The sequence below is a fragment of the Ranitomeya imitator genome, chromosome 4 (assembly GCF_032444005.1).
Source record: "Ranitomeya imitator isolate aRanImi1 chromosome 4, aRanImi1.pri, whole genome shotgun sequence".
NCBI classification, from domain to species: Eukaryota; Metazoa; Chordata; class Amphibia; order Anura; family Dendrobatidae; genus Ranitomeya; species Ranitomeya imitator.
In genome coordinates, this window is record NC_091285.1 from 10583815 (window position 1) to 10604531 (window position 20717).

Here is a 20717-nt window from a genome sequence, read left to right on the forward strand (position 1 = left end):
ATCAGCACAATTTTTGAAACATATTTTATTGTTAGGACGTTATAAGGGTTAAAAGTTGACCAGCAATTTCTCATTTTTCCTGCAAAATTTACCAAACCAATTTTTTTAGGGACCTCATCACATTTGAAGTCACTTTGAGGGGTCTATATAACAGAAAATACCCCGAAATGACACCATCCTAAAAGCTGCACCCCTCAAGGTCCCCAAAACCACATTCAATAAGTATATTAAGCCTTCAGGGGCTTCACAGGAATTTTTGGAACGTGGAAGGAAAAAATGAACATTTAACTTTTTTCACAAAAATTTCACTTTAGACCCAATTTTTAAAAAAAATTCACAAGAATGACAGTAAAAAATGGACCCCAAAATGTGTTGTGCGATTTCTTGTGAGCATGCTGATACCCCATATGTGGGAGGAAAACTTCATCAACGGAGCCCCTAAATGCTAGAAAAGGAGAATCCCCCCTCAAGTGGCCCCATTTTGGAAATTACACCCCTTTGGGAATTTATCTACAGGTGTAGTGATGATTTTGACTCCATAGGTGTTTTCCAGAAACAGTCAGCAGTGGATGTTGCTGAGTGAAAATTGCAAACTGCCGTTGTCGTGGCCAGTAGGATGTCGTGGCCAGTAGGATGTCGTGGCCAGTACGTTGTAGTGACCAGTACGCTGTAGTGACCAGTACGTTGTCGTGACCAGTAGGATGTCGTGGCCAGTACATTGTAGTGACCAGTACGCTGTAGTGACCAGTACGTTGTCGTGACCAGTAGGATGTCGTGGCCAGTACGTTGTCGTGACCAGTTCCTGTTTCTGGAGACGCGCACCCGTAAGTTAGGCGGGCTCTCATCACTACAGAAATGACAAACATGGGGACACTAAATGTAGTTTAGGCGCTACACGGAGCAGTTACTTTGGGGTTTCCATCTAAATCTCCGAGTGATGTGATAGACGAAACCCCTGATGGATCCATTCACTAGAATGAGGCAGCAGAGTTACTCTGGACTCCGTCTGGCCTCTGTTCAGCGCAGGAAGTATATGCAGTCCGCAGACTATTCTAGGATAATCTGTGTTCCAGGAGGCAAATAGCGCTCCGTGCCTCCCGAGTCTCTCCATATGGCTAAGTAGCACTGTATAGCCACATACGGGGTATTGTCACGTTCAGTAGAAATTGTGGGACAAATTTTGATGCCATTTGTACCCAATTGTTGAGTGAAAATGTAAAATCTGGGTGTCAGGAAATAGGAAGAAGCTTTGATTGCTTCAATTACACATACAGAGCTCTCAGCTGCAGTTTCCTTTGCCTGCCAGCACAAGGCTGGAATTGTAAGCCTCTTCCTCCCTCCCCCCTGCTATATAGCTGTAATGTGAGACCAGCGTGCCAGCAACATTCACTGAAATCGCCGAGGAATTTCTATGGCTTTTTGCTGGGAAAGCCAGTCTTCTCCCTAAACCCCTCATCCCCCCCCCCCCCCCACACACACACACACCAGATTCCAGCTATAACTGGTACAGCAACATTCAAACCACATGGGACTCTTTTGTTCTTGAAAAGTTATGTATATTGGCACCAATCAGGGATAGAGATATAAGGGTTACATGTTCCGAATGTCCACCGAGAAATCTATAACTCGCTGAAATCACTATAATCTAAACCCACGAAATGCAACAAATGGATTTCTCCATAAGCCTGGTCATATATCTGTGCCATGTTTATACTTAAAAGAACCTCCCTGACGTGGTGAGCATCATGATCATTGTGTCGTTCTTCTACGAGGTTCATACAGCGAGTTATGTGTAGAAATGGCTTGTCATAACTCTAAGAAAGGGGAGTATTCAGCCTCTGGGTGAGGTCACCACAGGGGGAGGGCCTTGATTTTGGGCAGGGAGATAAGTGAGTGAGACATCAGCCTTCACTAGTCTTTTGTCCTGGGTCTAGCTGCGAGACCGATCTGTAATGCATCAGGATGTATGACCAGCCCCACACCACATGGCCAGCCATGAGATTAAATGACATAACGCAATGTAAGTGTTCTCTTCAACTTTAATCCCATTTTATTTGTAATTGTACTGTACATACAATACTTGTCGTCTTTTATAATATCTTTTTATACTTCAGTAAACGCTGCCTACCTTTTTGGAGTAAAATAACATTACTAGCTTTGCTTCTCCTTGCTCTATAACGAACTGTCATGTCCTCTGATGTGAATTACGCTACTAATCTGGGTTGGCTCCTGTCCCATTATTAAGAAATCAGAGCTGGTGGCAGCAGATTTGTCCTGTGCGTTTGGGAGACCTTGTAGCGACGGAAGGCATTGATAATTACTGTTCCTACCTGAGTGGGAGTAGTTATATCGCCCTCGCTGCAGCGTGCCCATTAGCCAGTACAAAGTAAGGCAGCCTTTCTGGCGACTAATTATCCTAGGTGCAGCACCCTGTCTGACCTGAGGGTGAAGGGGGCGCCAGAGAGCTGCAAGTTCCAAACCGGAAGTGGGATATAGATAAATCCTCTTCAGAAGGAACCAGGAGCAACCAAACAACCCCGGGTCATGACACATTGGTGTCAGCGGTGGGGATGATAAAGATATCCTCCCTGGGATCCGTGACACTGGGGCTAAAACAAATTTTTGTGTGGTAAAATGTTATCTTGTCTTCACTGCCCAATGGTGTAACATTCTGTGACACACCTGTGGTGTCCATATGATCACTGCACCCCTAGAGTTCATTGAGAGGTGTATTTTGTAAAATGGGGTCACTTATGGGGGGTCCCTCTTACCAAACTCTCCCCGCTCCAATCTGTCCTGAATGCTGCTGCCAGGATCATATTCCTCACCAACCGTTACACCGATGCCTCTACCTTGTGCCAGTCATTACACTGGTTACCCATCCACGCAAGAATCCAGTACAAAACTACTACCCTCATCCACAAAGCACTCCATGGCTCAGCACCACCCTACATCTCCTCTCTGGTCTCAGTCTACCACCCTACCCGTGCCCTTCGCTCCGCTGATGACCTCAGGTTAGCATCCTCAATAATCAGAACCTCCCACTCCCGGCTCCAAGACTTTACACGTGCTGCGCCGATTCTTTGGAATGCACTACCTAGGTTAATACGATTAATCCCCAATCCCCACAGTTTTAAGCGTGCCCTAAAAACTCATTTGTTCAGACTGGCCTACCGCCTCAATGCATTAACCTAACGATCCCTGTGTGGCCTATATTAAAAAAAAAAAAAAAAAATTAATTAACTGTTCATGCAGCTTTACATGAACACCCAAGCCTTACACTATGGCCGGTCCGAATAACTAAAGCAATTGTTACCATCCACCTCTCGTGTCTCCCCTTTTCCTCATAGTTTGTAGCTTGCGAGCAGGGCCCTCACTACTCCTGGTATCTGTTTTGAAATGTATTACTGTTATGCTGTAATGTCTATTGTATGTACAAGTCCCCTCTATAATTTGTAAAGCGCTGCGGAATATGTTGGCGCTATATAAATAAAAATTATTATTATTATTATATTATTATAATCCTGTATTTCAGAGACGGAGCTGTATGGCGGCTTCTTTTTTGCGGGACAAGTTGACGCTTTCAGAGATACCATTTCTATTTGCCTTTTTGACCACACCTTAGCCCCTTATTGACGTCGGAAGGGATAGTACATCTGAGGTCAGAACCCCCAGTTTCATGTGGACTCTGGTGGAGAGCCCACCTCAAAGCTGCGACATGTCAGCTGCTTTGAACAGCTGACATGTGCCGGCAATAGGTGCGGATGGAATCGCGATTAAAAAAGTTATGGCTCTGGCGGCCATGCTGGGTTTTGATATGAGAGACTTGTGCGAGCTTCTTGCATTGCGCTCGTAGTGTGACCGCGGCCTTATAGAGCCGCTCCTTAGCTGCCCCGCCTCTGTGTTTTCATGGTGGAAGCCTCAGCCATGATCCATCTTTACTGCTCTTACTGAGGGAAGGAGGTTGTTGGCCAAAATCTCCCGATACATGACCACATCCATCCTCCCTTCAATACAGTGCGGACTTCATGTCCCCTTTGCAGAAAAGCACCCCCAAAGTGTGATGCTTCCCCCACCATGCTTCATGGTTGGGATGGTGTTCTTGGGGTTGTGCTCATCCTTCGTCTTCCTCCAAACATGGCGAGTGGAGTTGATACCAAAAAGTTTTATTTGGTCTCATCTGATCATATGAACTTCTCCCATGTCTCCTCTCTATATATCGGGGGTCTCTGTATGGGGGGGTCTCTATGTATGGGGGGTCTCTGTATATATCGGAGGTCTCTGTATATATCGGGGGTCACTGTATATATGGGGGTTTTCTGTATATATCAAGAGTCTCTGTATGTGGGTCACTGTATATATCAGGGGTCTCTATGTATGGGGGGGTCTCTGTATATATGGGGGGTCTCTATATATCAGGGGTCTGTATATATTGGGTTTTTTTGTATATATAGGGGGTCACTGTATATACCAGGGATCTCTAGAGGGGTCTCTGTATATGTGGGGGGTCTCTGTATATATCTGGGGTCTCTGTATATATTGGGGGTCTCTGTATATATCGGGGGTCTCTGTATATCAGGGGTCTGTATATATCAGGGGTCTCTATGTATGGGGGTCTCTGTATATATCAGGGTCTCTGTATATATCGGGGATCACTGTATATATATATCAGGGTCTCTGTATATATCGGGGTCACTGTATATATCGGGGTCACTGTATAAATCAGGGGTCTCTATGTATGGGGGATCTCTGCATATATCAGGGGTCTCTGTATGTATGGGGGGGTCTCTGTATATATCAGGGTCTCTGTATATATATATATATATCAGGGGTCGCTATGTATGGGGGATCTCTGCATATATCAGGGGTCTCTGAATATATCAGGGGTCTCTATGTATGGGGGGGTCTCCATATATCGGGGGTCACTGTATATATATCAGGGGTCTCTATATATGGGGGGTCTCTGTATATATCAGGGGTCTCTATGTATGGGGGGTCTCTGAATATATCAGGGGTCTCTATGTATGGGGGGGTCTCCATATATCGGGGGTCACTGTATATATATCAGGGGTCTCTATATATGGGGGGTCTCTGTATATATCAGGGGTCTCTATGTATGGGGGGTCTCTGTATATATCAGGGGTCTCTGTATGGGGGTCTCTGTATATATCGTGGGTCTCTATGTATGTGGGGTCTCTGTATATATCAGGGGTCTCTATGTATGTGGGGTCTCTGTATATATCGGGGGTCTCTATGTATTGGGGATCTCTGTATATATCAGGGGTGTCTGTATGTATTGGGGGTCTCTATATAACTATCCGGAGTCTCTATGTATGGGGAGGTATCTGTATATATTGGGGGTCTCTATGGGAGTGTCTCTATATATATCGGGGGTCTATATGGGGGTCTCTGTATATATTGGGGGTCTGTATGGGGGTCTCTGTATATATTGGGGGTCTCTCTATGTATGGGGAGGTATCTGTATATATCAGGGGTGTCTGTATGGAAGTCTCTGTATATATTGGGGGTCTCTGTATATCAGGGGTCTCTGTATACATCGGGGGTCTCTCCATCTTCACTTGTCACGTTTCGGGGTCTGTTAATTACACATAAAGTTTTCTCTCCTCAGTTTCTTTAGCCCCGCCCCTCATTCCACAGTTCTGGCCCCGCCCTTAGCAGCTCACACATTCTACCAACCAATGAGAACAGACCGCTGACCAATGGGCGGGCGGGACACTGCCGGGTGCGGTTGTCAGGAGCAGACACTGGTTGCTAAGGGACAGAAGTCCGGATCTAACGGGGAAAGAAGCTGCGAAATGGACTCCAGCACGGAGTGGGGAACCGGAGCCAGGTACAAGGGAGACCCCGGCATCCCCCCAATACACCGACCCCCAGCATCCGGCCCCAATACACCGACCCCCAGCATCCCCCCAATACAGAGACCCCGGCATCCCCCCAATACACCGACCCCCAGCATCCCCCTAATACAGAGACCCCCAGCATCCCCCTAATACACCGACCCCCAGCATCCCCCTAATACAGGGACCCCGGCATCCCCCTAATACAGACCCCCAGCATCCCCCTAATACAGAGACCCCCAGCATCCCCCCAATACACCGACCCCCGGCATCCCCCTAATACACCGACCCCCATCATCCCCCCAATACACCAACCCCCGGCATCCCCCCAATACACCGACCCCCATCATCCCTCTAATACAGACCCCCATCCTCCTCACCTAATACACAGACCCCCATCCTCCCCCCTAATACACAGACCCCATCATCCCCCCAATACACCAACCCCCGGCATCCCCCCAATACACCGACCCCCAGCATCCCCCTAATACAGAGACCCCGGCATCCCCCTAATACACCGACCCCCAGCATCCCCCTAATACAGAGACCCCGGCATCCCCCTAATACACCGACCCCATCATCCTCCCCTAATACACCGACCCCATCATCCTCCCCTAATACACAGACCCCCATCCTCCTCCCCTAATACACCGACCCCATCATCCTCCCCTAATACACAGACCCCCATCATCCCCCTAATACACAGACCCCATCATCCCCCCAATACACCAACCCCCGGCATCCCCCCAATACACCGACCCCCAGCATCCCCCTAATACAGAGACCCCGGCATCCCCCTAATACACCGACCCCCAGCATCCCCCTAATACAGAGACCCCGGCATCCCCCTAATACACCGACCCCATCATCCTCCCCTAATACACAGACCCCCATCCTCCTCCCCTAATACACCGACCCCATCATCCTCCCCTAATACACAGACCCCCCATCATCCCCCTAATACACCGACCCCATCATCCTCCCCTAATACAGACCCTCATCATCCCCCTAATACACCGACCCCCATCATCCTCCCCGAATACACAGACCCCATCATCCCCCTAATACACAGACCCCCATCATCCCCCTAATACAGAGACCCCCATCATCCCCCTAATACAGAGACCCCCATCATCTCCCCTAATACACAGACCCCCATCATCCCCCTAATACAGAGACCCCATCATCCCCCTAATACAGAGACCCCCATCATCCCCCTAATACAGAGACCCCCATCATCCCCCTAATACAGAGACCCCCATCATCTCCCCTAATACACAGACCCCCATCATCCCCCTAATACAGAGACCCCATCATCCCCCTAATACAGAGACCCCCATCATCCCCCTAATACAGAGACCCCCATCATCCCCCTAATACAGAGACCCCCATCATCTTCCCTAATACACAGACCCCCATCATCCCCCTAATACTGAGACTCCATCTTCACCCTAATAGAGACCCCCATCATCCCCCTAATACAGAGACCCCATCATCTTCCCTAATACACATACCCCCATCATCCCCCTAATACAGAGACCCCCATCATCCCCCTAATACAGAGACCCCCATCATCCCCCTAATACAGAGACCCCCATCATCTCCCCTAATACACAGACCCCCATCATCCCCCTAATACAGACCCCCATCATCCCCCTAATACAGAGACCCCATCATCCCCCTAATACAGAGACCCCCATCATCCCCCTAATACAGAGACCCCCATCATCCCCCTAATACAGAGACCCCCATCATCTTCCCTAATACACAGACCCCCATCATCCCCCTAATACACAGACCCCCATCATCCCCCTAATACAGAGACCCCCATCATCCCCCTAATAGAGACCCCCATCATCCCCCTAATACACCGACCCCAGCATCCCCCCTAATACACAGACCCCCATCCTCCCCCTAATAGAGACCCCCATACCCCTAATACACAGACCCCAGCATCCCCCCTAATACACAGACCCCCATCCTCCCCTTAATAGAGACCCCCATCATACCCCTAATACACAGACCCCCATCCTCCTCCCCTAATACACAGACCCCCATCCTCCTCCCCTAATACACAGACCCCCATCCTCCTCCCCTAATACACAGACCCCCATCCTCCTCCCCTAATACACAGACCCCCATCCTCCTCCCCTAATACACAGACCCCCATCCTCCTCCCCTAATACACAGACCCCAGCATCCCCCCTAATAGAGACCCCCATCATACCCCTAATACACAGACCCCCATCCTCCCCCCTAATACACAGACCCCCATCCTCCCCCCTAATACACAGACCCCCATCCTCCTCCCCTTCTCTCATGCGCAGCAATTACTTTCTGTTCCCAGTATCCTGGATGATGAGAATCTCCGGCTCCGGCAGCTGAAGTTGCACAATCAGGTGCGGGAATTGTTGTGGTGCCAGGATTGTGAGGAGCATGTACCGTGGGGTGCGGGTTTGGATGTCGGGTGTGAGTACGGTTGGGTGTCGGGTACGTGTATGTTTGGGTGTGGCGTGTGGGTATGGTTAGTGGTGGCGTGCGGGTATGGATGGGTGCAGGTATGGTTAGTTGTGGGGTGCGGGTATGGTTGGGTGCAGATATGGTTAGTTGTGGGGTGCGGGTATGGTTGGGTGCAGGTATGGTTAGTTGTGGGGTGTGGGTATGGTTGGGTGCAGGTATGGTTAGTTGTGGGGTGCGGGTATGGTTGGGTGCAGATATGGTTAGTTGTGGGGTGTGGGTATGGTTGGGTGCAGGTATGGTTAGTTGTGGGGTGTGGGTATGGTTGGGTGCAGGTATGGTTAGTTGTGGGGTGCGGGTATGGTTGGGTGCAGGTATGGTTAGTTGTGGGGTGCGGGTATGGTTGGGTGCAGGTATGGTTAGTTGTGGGTGCGGGTATGGTTGGGTGCAGGTATGGTTAGTTGTGGGGTGCGAGTATGGTTGGATGCGGGAATGGTTAGTTGTGGGGTGCGGGTATGGTCAGTTGTGGGGTGCGGGTATGGTTGGGTGTCAGGTATGGTTAGTTGTGGCGTGCGGGTATGGTTGGGTGCAGGTATGGTTAGTTGTGGGGTGCGGGTATGGTTGGGTGTCAGTTATGGTTAGTGGTGGCGTGCGGGTATGGTTGGGTGCAGGTATGGTTAGTTGTGGGGTGCGGGTATGGTTGGGTGCAGGTATGGTTAGTTGTGGGGTGCGGGTATGGTTGGGTGCAGGTATGGTTAGTTGTGGGGTGCGGGTATGGTTGGGTGTCAGGTATGGTTAGTTGTGGGGTGCCAGTATAGTTTGGTGTCAGGTATGGCTCTCCTGACTCCGCTCCCCTTTCTCTGCTCCCCTTTCTCCGCTTCCCTTTCTCCGCTCTCCTGACTCTGCTCCCCTTTCTCTGCTCCCTTGACTTTGCTCCCCTTTCTCTGCTCTCCTGACTCCGCTTCATTTTCTCTGCTCCCCTGACTCTGCTCTCCTGACTCTGCTTCCCTTTCTCCGCCCTCCTGACTCTGCTCCCCTTTCTCTGCTCTCCTGACTCTGCTTCCCTTTCTCCGCTCTCCTGACTCTGCTTCCCTTTCTCTGCTCTCCTGACTCTGCTCCCCTGACTCGTTGCTTCCCTTTCTCCGCTCTCCTGACTCTGCTCTCCTGACTCTGCTCTCCTGACTCTGCTCTCCTGACTCTGCTTCCCTTTCTCTGCTCTCCTGACTCTGCTCTCCTCACTCTGCTTCCCTTTCTCCGCTCTCCTGACTCTGCTCTCCTGACTCTGCTCTCCTGACTCTGCTCTCCTGACTCTGCTTCCCTTTCTCCACTCTCCTGACTCTGCTTCCCTTTCTCTGCTCTCCTCTCCTGACTCTGCTCTCCTCACTCTGCTTCCCTTTCTCCGCTCTCCTGACTCTGCTTCCCTGACTCTGCTCTCCTCTCCTGACTCTGCTCTCCTGACTCTGCTTCCCTTTCTCCGCCCTCCTTTCTCCGCCCTCCTTTCTCCGCCCTCCTTTCTCTGCTCTCCTTTCTCTGCTCTCCTGACTCTGCTCTCCTGACTCTGCTCTCCTGACTCTGCTCTCCTGACTCTGCTCTCCTGACTCTGCTCTCCTGACTCTGCTCTCCTGACTCTGCTTCCCTTTCTCTGCTCTCCTCACTCTGCTTCCCTTTCTCTGCTCTCCTGACTCTGCTCTCCTGACTCTGCTCTCCTGACTCTGCTTCCCTTTCTCCGCCCTCCTGACTATGCTCTCCTGACTCTGCTTCCCTTTCTCCGCCCTCCTGACTATGCTCTCCTGACTATGCTCTCCTGACTCTGCTCTCCTGACTCTGCTTCCCTTTCTCCGCCCTCCTGACTCTGCTCTCCTGACTCCTCTCTCCTGACTCCTCTCTCCTGTCTCTGCTCCCCTTTCTCCGCTCTCCTGCTCTGCTTCCCTTTCTCCTCTCCCCTGACTCCTCTCCCCTGACTCCTCTCTCCTGACTCTGAAGCGCGCTCTGCTGGAGATGAAGCAGAAGAGGCGGCGTCAGGAGGCGCACATGGTGCTGCCAAGCCAGGAGTCCCGATCACTAAGAGGGAGAAGCAAGAGAAGCGAGGAGCAGGCGCCCCTGATGCAGCACAGGAGCCCCCGATCTAAACCTACAGATGTTGTCTTACATGGTGAGTGCGGACCCCAAATACTCCCAGACCCCTTTCATGTTGGAAGTGACTTATTGGTTGTTACCAGCAATGTCCAGAAGGTGGCAGCACAGGATAATATAGGGACGTGTGTGTGGCTACTGGTGCATACAGCCGGCACCTGTGGCACGGGGCACCTGTGGCACTGGGCACCGTGTCTTTTCGGCTTCCTGTACCTGAGTGACCGGGGGCTGCTCTGTTAATCCCATGACGATTGTATCGCAGGCATCGATGGTCCCGCCGCGCTTCACACCACCAAGGAGCTGGAGTGTAAGATCCACATTCTGTCCGTGGGAGAAACCTGCCCTGATGAGATCACATCGGACGACTCCAGGCCGAACTCCGGCATGGCGAGCACGAGGCCCAGATCCCCCCAGAGCAAGCCCACCGCCCCCCCAAAAGAATGGAAAGGCACATTCCGAATATCTGAGGTCGATCCCCAATCCGGTAACAGCAACACCCGGAGCGAGGTCAAGGAGGCGAAGACCCAACCTGCTGCCCCCAGCGAGCCCACCACCAAATGTAGCTCCGAAGAGGAAGACGAGACCCCCAGAAAGAACGAGGTGTCCAAACAACACCTCCAAAAAATGCTGAAGAAAAGGGGTGAGTGTTCCTGGTTCCTGCTCCAGAGCTGCGCTCACTATTCTGCTCTTGGGGGTTCACTGCTTTATCATCTTCTCCCAGGAATATCGGACAGTCTTAAGTTTGATGAGGAGTCTTCAGACGAGGGAGCGCCGGGGACTCGGCCGGGGTCAGCGTCCAGTAAGAAGTCCCAGGCGGTGAGTACCGGACCTTGCGTTCCTGCTGCAGCCCCTCTCCTTCCTGCTATGTTAACCCCTTCCTGCGCGTCACACAGGACTCGGCCTCTGCAGACACCGCTCCAGCAGCGCCGTCCGGAGACGCGGTGGACGTGGGAGACCTGAAGGAGTTCGCTTTACGGCCAGCACCTCGTGGCGTCACCATAAGGTGCCGGATCAGCCGCGACAAGAAGGGGGTGGACCGCGGCCTGTACCCGACGTACTACATGCACCAGGAGAAGGATGACAGCCGCAAGGTGAGGGAAGAGGGGCGGCCGTGACTATGGGGGGTCTCCGGGTGCTGGAACCCCCGGTTATCACTCCTGACTTGTCTCCACTGTTGTCTCTTGTAGCTTTTCCTTCTCGCTGGTCGGAAGAGGAAAAAGAGCAAAACCTCCAATTACCTGATCTCCATCGACCCCACAGACATGTCGCGAGAAGGGGGCAACTTTGTAGGAAAACTCCGGTATGTGGGGGGCAGGGCGGCTGCTTGCTGACGTGCTCCACGGGGTGTTGTTTAACCCTCTGTTGTCCTCATTCTATTAGATCCAACCTAATGGGGACCAAGTTCACGGTGTACGATGATGGCGAGAACCCGACCAAGGTGCGGGGGTCACCAGAGGGCAGTGGCGTGCGGCAGGAGCTGGCAGCGGTCTGTTACGTAGGTGGAGTTCTAGGGTCCGGGGTGACGTCCCCCCTCGGGTCCGGTATTTACCTCCACTGTCCTCCCACAGGAGACCAATGTCCTGGGCTTTAAAGGGCCGAGGAAGATGTCCGTCCTGATACCGGGGATGAACATCAACCACGAGCGCATCCCCTTCCAGCCACACAATGTGAGTTCTTAGGGTTTTATAGGAACAATTGTCGTGACAATATGGCAGCCAGAAACGGCGCCACCGTGGGCTGTGTTATGGTATTACAGCTCTGTGAATGAGCTCCGCGGACAAGATGGCGCCGTGTCTGCGCTCACTGAGGTCTCTGGTTTTTCAGGATTCAGAGAGTCTTCTTTCTCGGTGGCAAAGCAAACGCCAGGAGAACATCATCGAGCTGCACAACAAGGCCCCGGTGTGGAACGACGACACGCAGTCCTACGTGCTGAACTTCCACGGCCGCGTCACGCACGCCTCTGTCAAGAACTTCCAGATCGTACACGACAATGATCGTGAGTCTGTGGCCATCCTCCCCCTCTGGGCAGCCCCTCTCCTCTGCCCCCTCTCCTCTGCAGCCCACCTCGTCTTTTGTGCCGCCCTCCTACTCCTCCTTCTCTGTGCCTCTGTTCCATCCTCCTCCTTGCCATCATCCTCCTCCTCTGCGCTGCCTGCTCCTCCCCCTCCTGTGTCGACTTCCTCTGACCCACCCTTCTCCTCCTCCTCTGACCCGACCCGTCCTCCTCCTCCTCCTCCTCTAACCCGCCCTTCTCCTCTGACCAGCATTTCTCCTTGTCTTCATCTGACCCACCCTTCTCCTCCTCCTCTGACCTGCCCTTCTCCTCTGACCTGCCCTTCTCTTCTGACCCGCCCTTCTCTTCTGACCCGCCCTTCTCTTCTGACCCGCCCTTCTCTTCTGACCCGCCCTTCTCTTCTGACCCGCCCTTCTCTTCTGACCCGCCCTTCTCTTCTGACCCACCCTTCTCTGATCCGCCCTTCTTCTCATCCTCCTCCTCTGACCCGCCCTTCTCATCCTCCTCCTCTGACCCGCCCTTCTCATCCTCCTCCTCTGACCCGCCCTTCTCCTCATCCTCCTCCTCTGACCCGCCCTTCTCATCCTCCTCCTCCGACCCGCCCTTCTCCCTATCCTCCTCCGCCGACCCGCCCTTCTCCTCATCCTCCTCCTCTGACCCGCCCTTCTCCTCATCCTCCTCCTCTGACCCGCCCTTCTCCTCATCCTCCTCTGACCCGCCCTTCTCCTCATCCTCCTCCTCCTCCTCTGACCCGCCCTTCTTCTCTTCATCCTCCTCAGACCCGCCCTTCTCCTCATCCTCCTCCTCTGACCCGCCCTTCTCATCCTCCTCCTCTGACCCGCCCTTCTCCTCATCCTCCTCTGACCCGCCCTTCTCCTCATCCTCCTCCTCCTCTGACCCGCCCTTCTTCTCTTCATCCTCCTCAGACCCGCCCTTCTCCTCCTCCTCTGACCCGCCCTTCTCTTCATCCTCCTCCTCTGACCCGCCGTTCTTCTCCTCCTCATCCTCCTCCTCTGACCCGCCGTTCTTCTCCTCATCCTCCTCCTCTGACCCGCCCTTCTTCTCCTCATCCTCCTCCTCTGACCCGCCCTTCTCCTCCTCATCCTCCTTCTCTGACCCGCCGTTCTTCTTCTCCTCATCCTCCTCCTCTGACCCGCCGTTCTTCTCCTCATCCTCCTCCTCTGACCCGCCGTTCTTCTCCTCATCCTCCTCCTCTGACCCGCCGTTCTTCTCCTCATCCTCCTCCTCTGACCCGCCGTTCTTCTCCTCATCCTCCTCCTCTGACCCGCCGTTCTTCTCCTCATCCTCCTCCTGACCCGCCGTTCTTCTCCTCCTCCTCCTCTGACCCGCCCTTCTTCTCTTCATCCTCCTCAGACCCGCCCTTCTCTTCATCCTCCTCCTCTGACCCAACGTTCTTCTCCTCATCCTCCTCCTCTGACCCGCCCTTCTCATCCTCCTCCTCTGACCCAACGTTCTTCTCCTCCTCATCCTCCTCCTCTGACCCGCCGTTCTTCTCCTCATCCTCCTCCTCTGACCCGCCCTTCTCCTCCTCATCCTCCTTCTCTGACCCGCCCTTATCCTCCTCTGACCCGCCCTTCTCTTCATCCTCCTCCTCTGACCCGCCCTTCTCTTCATCCTCCTCCTCTGACCTGCCCTTCTCCTCATCCTCCTCCTCTGACCCGCCCTTCTCCTCATCCTCCTCCTCTGACCCGCCCTTCTCCTCATCCTCCTCCTCTGGCCCGCCCTTCTTCTCCTCATCCTCCTCCTCTGGCCCACCCTTCTTCTCCTCATCCTCCTCCTCTGACCCGCCCTTCTTCTCTTCATCCTCCTCCTCTGACCCGCCCTTCTTCTCCTCATCCTCCTCCTCTGACCCGCCCTTCTCCTCCTCATCCTCCTCCTCTGGCCCGCCCTTCTCCTCATCCTCCTCTGACCCGCCCTTCTCATCCTCCTCCTCTGACCCGCCCTTCTCCTCCTCATCCTCCTCCTCTGACCCGCCCTTCTCATCCTCCTCCTCCTCTGACCCGCCCTTCTCTCTGTTTCCAGCCGAGTACATCGTCATGCAGTTTGGCCGGGTGGCAGACGACCTCTTCACCCTGGACTACAGCTACCCGCTCTGCGCCCTGCAGGCTTTCTCCGTGGCGCTCTCTAGTTTTGACAGCAAGTTGGCGTGTGAGTGACGGAGGAGAAGGGACAAACTGACATCACATTAAACCTGCACAATCTGCGGGGCGAGAGGAGCCGCCGTCCGTGCCTTTCATAGTCCCAAATATCCAGTGACTGGGGGGCCGGACCCCCGTCCCTCCGCTGCCCCTCCGCTGCCCGCCCTGTGTATCTAGTTAATGCTTTGCACATAGAAATCACTTGTAGGTCTCCTTACACATAATGTGCATCTGGGGTCTCCTGTGTACGGCTCTGTGTATCTGGGGTCCTCAGTGTACAGTGCTGTGTATCCGGGGTCCTCAGTGTACAGTGCTGTGTATCTGGGGTCCTCAGTGTACAGTGCTGTGTATCCGGGGTCTCCTGTGTACGGCTCTGTGTATCTGGGGTCCTCAGTGTACAGTGCTGTGTGTATGAGGTCTTCCATATACGGCTCCCTGTATATGAGGGTCCCCGTGTATCTGGGTTTTCCCCATGTACAGCTTTGTGTATCTGGGGGTCCTCAGTGTACAGCATTGTGTTTATGGGGGTCTCCTGTGTATGGTGCCGTGTATATGATTGCTGCTGCCTTATTTTTGCTTTGTGAACAGAACTTTATATGTAAAATATGTTTCAACCTCGTGTGCGGTGCTGTGTACGGAGGCTGCGGTCTCATATTCGGCCTCGTGAATGGAGGCTGCGGTCTCATATTCGGCCTCGTGAATGGAGGCTGCGGTCTCATATTCGGCGTGGTGTACGGAGGCTGCGGTCCTATATTTGGTCTCATATTCGGCGCTGTGTACGGAGGCCGCGGTCTCATATTCGGCGCTGTGTACGGAGGCCACGGTCTCATATTCAGCCTCTTGTACGGAGGCTGCGGTCTCATATTCGGCGTGGTGTACGGAGGCTGCGGTCCTATATTCGGTCTCATATTCGGCGCTGTGTACGGAGGCCGCGGTCTCATATTCGGCGCTGTGTACGGAGGCCACGGTCTCGTATTCGGCGCTGTGTACGGAGGCCACGGTCTCGTATTCGGCGCTGTGTACGGAGGTCGCGGTCTCATATTCGGCGCTGTGTACGGAGGCCGCGGTCTCATATTCGGCGCTGTGTACGGAGGCCGCGGTTTCATATTCAGCCTCTTGTACGGAGGCCGCGGTCTCATAATTTCTAATCTGTAATACCAGAGTCTTATAATTAGATTTGGGGTGACTCATTTCGCACCCTCCGATCCAGCGGCCTCATCTGGGAGCCCTGAGCGCCTCGTCCCGCCTCCTCCCGCCGTCCCGCCTCCTCCTGCCATCCTGGCTCCTCCCGCCTTCCCCAGGGTGCTGGGAGGTAAGTGGCGGCCACAGATCGCTGACGGCGATGGTCGAGTCCTGGGAAATCGATTCGCACCAAGTCCAATCTGTCGAGAGAGACTATGGCTGACGCCACACGGCCCCCTTGTGCTCGGCCTCTGTACAGCTACGGGGTCACATAACCTTCTGCAACTGTACACCATGGCCGGCCAGGAGAGGGCGACTGTGAGCTGACAAATCCCCTATAATACCTTATGTTACAACTCCCATAATATCAGGTCTGCTGGGACTTGTAGTTCTGTGAGTCCCAGTCCTGGGATTCCTGATGTCAGCAATTAGAAGGTAATTTTTTTTCATAGTAATTTGATACCAATGAGTGAGAGATCGGGCAGCACAGCGGCGCCACCTAGTGGAGCAACTAGTAGAAGCTCCAGGTGAGTGCTGCCCGGTGTCACTGCGAATCATGAAAAGGGATCATCTGTAATCTCCCGATCGCTGATCACCGGGCGAGATCCTGCCGGGTCACATTGTACAGCTGGACAATAAAATGATCGGATTTCAGCTTCTGACCAAAAATCGTGTTTGTGTATTTCTCCCCATAAGGGATCCAAGATGTATCGTTTCTCCTTGCGGAGAGTGACATGATAAGCATGTCGAGGTGAGGAGACTTAAGGTACCGTCACACTAAGCGACACCGACAACGATGTCGATCGCTGCAGCGTCGCTGTGTGGTCGCTGGAGAGCTGTCACACAGACAGCTCTCCAGTGACCAACGATCCTGAAGTCCCCGGGTAACCAGGCTAAACATCGGGTTACTAAGCGCAGGGCCGCGCTAAAATTACCGTCACACTAAGCGACGCTGCAGCGATACCGACAACGATGTCGATCGCTGCAGCGTCGCTGTTTGGTCCCCGGTAACCAGGGTAAACATCGGGTTACTAAGCGCAGGGCCGAGCATAGTAACCCGATATTTACCATGGTTACCAGCGTAAACGTTAAAAAAACAAACACTACATACTTACCTTCAGCTGTCTGTCCCCAGCGCTCTGCTTTCCTCTGCACTGTCAGCGCCGGTCAGCCGGAAAGCAGAGCGGTGACGTCACCGCTGTGCTTTCCGGCGCTGACACAGGATGCAGGAGGAGTGCAGAGAAGCAGAGCGCCGGGGACAAACAGCTGAAGGTAAGTATGTAGTGTTTGCTTTTTTACTTTAACGCTGGTAACCAGGGTAAACATTGGGTTACTAAGCGCGGCCCTGCGCTTAGTAACCCGATGTTTACCCTGGTTACCAGTGAAGACATCGCTGGATCGGTGTCACACGCCGATTCAGCGATGTCAGCGGGAGATCCAGCGACAAAATAAAGTGCTGGACTTTCCGCAGCGACCAACGATCTCCCAGCAGGGGCCTGATCGTTGGTCGCTGTCACACATAACGATTTAGTTAACGATATCGTTGCTACGTCACAAAAAGCAACGATATCGTTAACAATATCGTTATGTGTGAAGGTACCCTTAAAGCCGCAATGCTCCTCTGGGAAATATGGAGATTGTCTCCAGAGAGGAAGAGGACTAGAACTCTAGTGCCACAGTGTCTGCAAATTGAGATTCTGGTTTGGCTATTATCCTAAGTCATGTGACATGGCTCGTTAAAGGGTCGACATTGACTGTTAGGATTGCTACTTCCAATAGGTGGCACTAGAGTTCTAGTTCTCTTCCTCTCTGAAGAGACAATTTGCATATTCCCCATAAGGGGGAAACGTCTCCAAAAATGGGGAAACTGCAGGTTGTCAGAGGATGCGGGGTATATTGGAGGTTGTCAGAGGGTGCGGGGTATACTGGAGGTTGTGGGGTTTAATGGAGGTTGTCAGAGGGTGCGGGGTTTAATGGAGGTTGTCAGAGGGTGCGGGGTATATTACAGGTTGTCAGAGGGTGCGGGGTATACTGGAGGTTGTCAGAGGATGCGGGGTATATTACAGGTTGTCAGAGGGTGCGGGGTATACTGGAGGTTGTCAGAGGGTGCGGGGTTTAATGGAGGTTGTCAGAGGGTGCGGGGTTTAATGGAGGTTGTCGGTGCGGGGTATATTACAGGTTGTCAGAGGGTGCGGGGTATATTGGAGGTTGTCAGAGGGTGCGGGGTATACTGGAGGTTGTCAGAGGATGCGGGGTATATTACAGGTTGTCAGAGGGTGCGGGGTATACTGGAGGTTGTCAGAGGGTGCGGGGTATACTGGAGGTTGTCAGAGGGTGCGGGGTATACTGGAGGTTGTCAGAGGGTGCGGGGTTTAATGGAGGTTGTCGGTGCGGGGTATATTACAGGTTGTCAGAGGGTGCGGGGTATATTGGAGGTTGTCAGAGGGTGCGGGGTATATTGGAGGTTGTCAGAGGATGCGGGGTATATTGGAGGTTATCAGAGGGTGCGGGGTATATTGGAGGTTGTCAGAGGGTGCGGGGTATACTGGAGGTTGTCAGAGGGTGCGGGGTATATTGGAGGTTGTCAGAGGACGGAGGGCAGACACCAGGTATATTACAGGTTGTCGGAGGGCAGACACCAGGTATATTACAGGTTGCCAGAGGTCGGAGGGCAGACACCAGGTATATTACAGGTTGTCAGAGGACGAAGGGCAGACACCAGGTAAATACAGGTTGTCACGATAATGTGAATATGCCAAGTCTGAGTATCTACCTAGAAGTTCCATGGCTTTCCAAATACACGCAATGGGCCTTTCTTACATTGCGATTGTATTGTACATATGATATGTCTTCATTACAATATCTTTTTATACTTCTGTAAACACTGCCTACCTTTTTTGGAGTAAAATATATAAAATTACTAGCTTGCCTCTCCTTGCTCTATAAAGTACGGTCACATCGACTGAAGTGAATTGCGCTACTAATCTGGGTTGGCTCTGCACCCGTTAATAATTACGAAATCGGAGCTGGTGACAGTGGAATTTGTCATGTGCAATTGGGAGGCTTTGTAGCGACCGGCGGCGTTGATAATTATTGTTCCCACCTGAGTGGTAGTAGTTATATCGCCCTCGCTGCAGCGTGCCCAATAGCTAATACATAGGCAGCATTACTGGCGACTAAATACCCTAGGTGCAGTACCTGGTCTGACCTGAGGTTAAGGGGGTGCCAGAGAGCTGCAGGTTCCAAACTGGAACTGAGAAGTGGGCTATAGATAAATACCCTTCAGAAATAACAGGGGCAACCAAACAACCTTGGTTCGTGACAAATTGATGTGAGTGGTGGGGATGATAAAGGTATCCTCCCCGTGAACCGTGACATATTGGTGGCAGAGCGGTGGGATAATAGAGCATTAATAATCTGGTTTGAGCAATCATTCCTCTCACTAAAAACTTGCACAGTTCTTGCGAGGACTTGGCGCAAATAAGTTTGTAGAACAAGTTCAGTGTTTTAGTCCTGAGACAATTGTGTGTACTTGCGATTACCCCTTCCCTTTCTCTTTGTGTTTCTATCCTATCTTTTATTTGGCAATGATGGCCGCAAAAGGAGAAGGTGGGTATAAGCAGCTTAACAAGGACACTCTTATTGCCCTTTGCGGGTTGATGCAGATTGACGCCAGGGGCAAAAACAAAAGCCAACGGGTCGTGGCTCTGGTGCAACGGGAAATCGCTCAGAGCCCAGTGGATGCAGAACCCGGCCCCAGCAAAAATGGGGCTGCAGCAGAGGTCCAACCACTAAATGCCGGCCCTACTAGCAACCAGGGCGGATTGGACCCCCACCTGCAGGCAGCTTTGGAACAACTCTCCGCCGACGACCATGATGGACGTCTGCAGCTGATCCAGCATTACCATGAGAAAGCGGAAAAGCAGCCCAAGCTCGTAGGGACCATGAACTGCGGATGGCCCAACTCAGAGCCGTACCATCTACCACGCAGAGCAGCGAGTCCCGCAACGCTCAGTTACCCAAACCCAGGCCAGAGCACTTTCCTGTGATGGAAAAGGACGGGGACTTGGACACTTTTCTGAGGGCCTTTGAGAAAGCCTGCAGCCAGTACCGGCTGCCTGAGAACGAATGGTCCTGATACCTGACATCAGGGCTAAGAGGCAAAGCTCTGGAGGCGTTTACTGCTCTCTCGCCAGAACAAGATGGTGACTATGAGGCCATCAAGCAGGCCCTGATAGCCAAGTACCAGCTTACACCTGAGGTGTACCGTAGAAAGTTCCGGACCCTCCAACGTGGCCCACATGACAGTTACAGTGATGTGGTGCATGGACTGGGGACCCAGTTTGACCAGTGGACCCAAGGACTGTCAGTGACCACCTTTGCACAGCTGCGAGACCTGATGATCAAAGAAAAGTTCTTACATCTTTGCCCAGCTGAGGTGCGACAGTTCGTGATGGACAGAGAACCCAAAGACGTGACGAAAGCTGCGCAGATTGCTGATGCCTATGAGGCCAACCGTAGATCGGAAGTGCGGAAGCCAGTCACCACCAGCTGGAGAGGGGGTAAGCCTGCAACCAACGCCAGTACCCCTGCCAGCCAACACACCAGAGGTCCTGTCCTCGTTGCCGACAGCATCAGATCAACCACCAACCGTCGCCAGTGTTTTTTCCGCAAACGGACTGGTCATATCAGCACTCACTGTCCTAAGAAGCAGAAGAACCCCCCAGCCAAGGCCCCAGCGCCTAATGCAGCAGTTCTTTTGGTGGGTGGTGTGGTTGGGAGGGTGTGTGACAACGTACAGCACGTCACTGTGGCCATGTTGCTACAGGCCTCAAGGACACCGGGGCTGAACGAACCCTCATCCAACCTGAACTGACGGCCCCTGAAGAGATCATTCTGGGGAAGAACCTGTCA

At 52.9% G+C, this 20717-nt stretch overlaps 2 protein-coding genes across 2 annotated transcripts; one reads left to right on the top strand and one right to left on the bottom strand.

Moving 5' to 3' along the window:
- Window positions 1–5730: 5730 nt before the first annotated feature.
- Window positions 5731–16472, top strand: TULP3 (TUB like protein 3). Its single transcript, XM_069763002.1, has 11 exons — window positions 5731–5851; window positions 8206–8257; window positions 10299–10467; window positions 10711–11088; window positions 11170–11264; window positions 11342–11539; window positions 11636–11748; window positions 11829–11943; window positions 12017–12115; window positions 12273–12444; window positions 14506–16472. The coding sequence occupies exons 1-11, from the start codon at window positions 5817–5819 to the stop codon at window positions 14637–14639; spliced, it is 1560 nt and encodes a 519-aa protein (XP_069619103.1). The 5' UTR covers window positions 5731–5816; the 3' UTR covers window positions 14640–16472.
- On the bottom strand, window positions 9101–10111 carry LOC138673782 (octapeptide-repeat protein T2-like; the record flags this gene model as incomplete). The annotated part of the gene is made up of 2 exons (XM_069761826.1): window positions 9101–9485; window positions 9555–10111. Coding segments are annotated over 2 exons (942 nt in total), but the record flags the coding sequence as incomplete, so codon positions are not given.
- Window positions 16473–20717: the final 4245 nt, after the last annotated feature.

What these genes read in the sequence shown, in the direction of transcription:
- TULP3 (XM_069763002.1), top strand. Translation starts at nt 5,817, where the DNA reads ATGGACTCCAGCACGGAGTGGGGAACCGGAGCCAG. An exon ending in TACAGATGTTGTCTTACATG is followed by an intron (nt 10,468 to 10,710) that starts GTGAGTGCGGAC and finishes ATTGTATCGCAG; the next exon opens with GCATCGATGGTCCCGCCGCG. An exon ending in CCAGTAAGAAGTCCCAGGCG is followed by an intron (nt 11,265 to 11,341) that starts GTGAGTACCGGA and finishes CGCGTCACACAG; the next exon opens with GACTCGGCCTCTGCAGACAC.